This window comes from Pistacia vera, unplaced genomic scaffold, assembly GCF_008641045.1.
Source record: "Pistacia vera cultivar Batoury unplaced genomic scaffold, PisVer_v2 Contig40, whole genome shotgun sequence".
Lineage (NCBI taxonomy): Eukaryota > Viridiplantae > Streptophyta > Magnoliopsida > Sapindales > Anacardiaceae > Pistacia > Pistacia vera.
In genome coordinates this window covers 607,749-610,765 of record NW_022196224.1, presented here as the reverse complement: position 1 = coordinate 610,765, position 3,017 = coordinate 607,749, and the positions used below count along the sequence as shown (strand labels likewise).

Here is a 3,017-nt window from a genome sequence, read left to right as displayed (position 1 = left end):
GCAAAATTACTATAAACTAATAAGTTGCCTTAAAAAACTATTTAAACTGTTTGCCACCGTCATTATTGCAACCATCCTGTCAATTTAATCCTAAAAAAACCAATTGACAAACAAGAGAAATCTAAACTTAAATCAGTAAGGATCACCATAGATTGTGTCAATGTTGCGGGGTGAACATAATTACCAAAAGGCCGAAACTAATCTTCAAAACCCCAATCGAAAGAGAAAAACTTACATCGGACAATCTTATATAGGGGTTAACCAGTCCGAATACCCCTTTTTTTTTTAACAGAACCGGTGTAGACTACTTTATTTGTGGGTCGTCGTTGTAGGCTACTCGGATTTTCTCAGGGTGTGTATGCATGTATGTTTTTGTGTTTATGTCCAGCATTCTTGTGTCCAAGACTTCGGCGTTCGTGATCCCCAAAACGTTACCTTTAGCGTTGTCTATATTGTGGAATTTAACGTTTGACAAGGTGGCAATTATTATGCATGCGACTAACATGGCGTGCTTGCAGCGTTTGAAAACTACTGCAAAGCCAGTGACGCAAGGGAGGTGTCATCTTCGCAGCGCTGACAACGCAAAGTCAGTCTATGTCACCCTCTTTATACATTTCATCAACTTAGCTTTGACCCAGAAGAGTACTTTTCTCCTTTCAGTAGGCTCAAAACCACGGCTAATCGCTAAAACCACTTGGGTTTAATTGAGTGGCTTTGTGACGTTCCCCCTTGAGGTCCGTTGGATGAAAGTAGGTCCTCAGACACGCTCCTGATTCCTGGTTCATGGACTCCTGGCGCAGGATCTTACACTCTATTTTAAGTTCTCAGGATTTTATACTTCAAAGCCCTATCTAAAATTGTGGGCCCTTTTTTCAATGTTTTGGGCCTTCACTTCTTGTTGGGCCTTTTCTCCAATACGGGCTTTGTAAAGCTCTTATGGGGCTTCCTTCACATGGGCTGATTGGACCCATTGTGGTTCTACCCTTTAGCCATTAATTATTTACCCCATCAACAAATTTTAATCTTCAATTTGCAACAACCAAGTCCCCACAGATATTTTTTTTAACTTATTTATCTAATAATCCTTTATCTTATATTTAGGAGACAACTTAAAAGATAAATATTTGTGATACATCACAATTAATTAGTAATATTTTAATAAATTTGCTAACTATGAAAACACCAAATAATTTACATTATCTAAATTTATTGAAATCAACTATTTCTGAGTAGTTGAGTAGTTGGATAGGGACTCTTGAGTATATTACTCAAGAGGTCCTGAGTTTAAGTTCCTTATCGATTGTTAATAGGGATAGTTATTAAAACTTTTATCCAACTGATAGTTCTAAAGTATTTAATCTAGATGATTAGTTGAGATGCGTGTAAACTTTGCATATGGCTAATTATATTCAACCATGATGGGGTAAGCGTTTACAAAATGTCTAAATTCCGATACCCATTTTTAACGTCAGAGAACTACGTGGATACCGAGAGAATTTCCGGTGGTGGGTTTGCCTGATCCTTACTAAAATGTATATGGGACCAGTATGGTACACGATACTCCCAACAAATAAAGCTAATAATAACATCCGCTTTTATTAAATATTATCAAGTAGAGAAAGATCAATTTAACACTTCTGAGAAACTAAACTACATCCAGCTCCTGACTTCATTTCCATGTCTAATTTCTCCCCATAACTCTGCTTACATTCATGGTAGAACAGGGTGAAAACCACAAAGGAGAAAAATGTTACAACACAGAAGAGTAGAGTTGCAACAAACCCAAAAGCAATCTGAGCGATTACCCCAAGCTCATCATCATCATCCGTCAATGTAACATAGAACAATATATAGATCGGAACACTCAGTAGGAATAAAATCAACATAATGAAAAACCCTTCTAGTTTTCGACCTTCAAGAAGCTTTCTCGCTCTTTTGACTGCTGTTCCTCCTTTACAATCTCTCTCCACCGCCGAAATCACCAACCCGAGACCCCAAATTTGAGCCACATAAAGGTACAAAATTATAGCTAGGATTGCCGCTAACCCTTTCCACACAATTAAGCTGATCAATCTGATTGTAATTAAAACAAAAACAGTGTAAATGATTGTGAGAAAAGAAACGTATAGCCATGTGATTAAAGGTTTCGTCCATGTGGATTTGATCCTCAACATCAAATCCATCACCTTCATTGAACTTCCTGCTGTATTATATGCTAGATCTGATGCATAGAATATTGTTACCATCATCTCAAAGAGGAAAATAATCAAGAAGGCCGCCATGAAAAGGAGCTCGACTCCCACCAAAGCTCCTACATCCTTTTGATTCAATTCGCCGCGCTCGTAGCCGTCTTCAACCTTGGCCTCTAGGGGCCCGGCGGTGAAATCGTGAAGTAGGACTAGGAGATAAAATGGACAGAGGATTAGAGGCATAAGTTGGAAGATGAGTTTCCCATTTTTGGCTGGGATTTTTATGGAGTCCCTGAGAATTCCAGTAACTCTCGATGAAGATGCAACCATGGTTGATGTTGAAAACAACTGAGTGTGAGTTTGTGATCACTATAGCTAGGTAACTTGAATATAACAGTATATATGTTGATTTGAAGATGAAGTAAAGATCAAAAGTATGATAACAAAGAAAACGAAAAGTGAATGAGAAATGAACATGTGTTATTGTTTGATTAGATCGAAAGATGCTTTTGTCGAGAGTGATTATTAAGATTATCCGAGGAACTTCTCAACTAATGCAGGTTTAAATGGGGGAACTTCTCAAATAATTATCACTATATATATAGGGGCGGACCCACATGGGGTCAAATGACCCCACTTAGAATTTTTTTGATTTTTTCATTTTGCCCCATAAAAAAACTGAATTGTAAATTAAATTAATTAAAATTTTTTTATTTTCTCTAATAATATATTTTCCCTTTTTTTTCCAATCCCAACATTTTTTTTTTTAATTTAATCTTGACCATGCCACTTTGTCCTATTGTTTTTCATTTTGTGTTGAGCAGAATG

The 3,017-nt window shown here is 37.0% G+C and overlaps 1 protein-coding gene across 1 annotated transcript; it reads right to left on the bottom strand.

Moving 5' to 3' along the window:
* Window positions 1-1,628: 1,628 nt before the first annotated feature.
* Window positions 1,629-2,519, bottom strand: LOC116141548. The gene has a single exon (XM_031427047.1). The coding sequence runs from the start codon at window positions 2,517-2,519 to the stop codon at window positions 1,629-1,631; it is 891 nt and encodes a 296-aa protein (XP_031282907.1).
* Window positions 2,520-3,017: the final 498 nt, after the last annotated feature.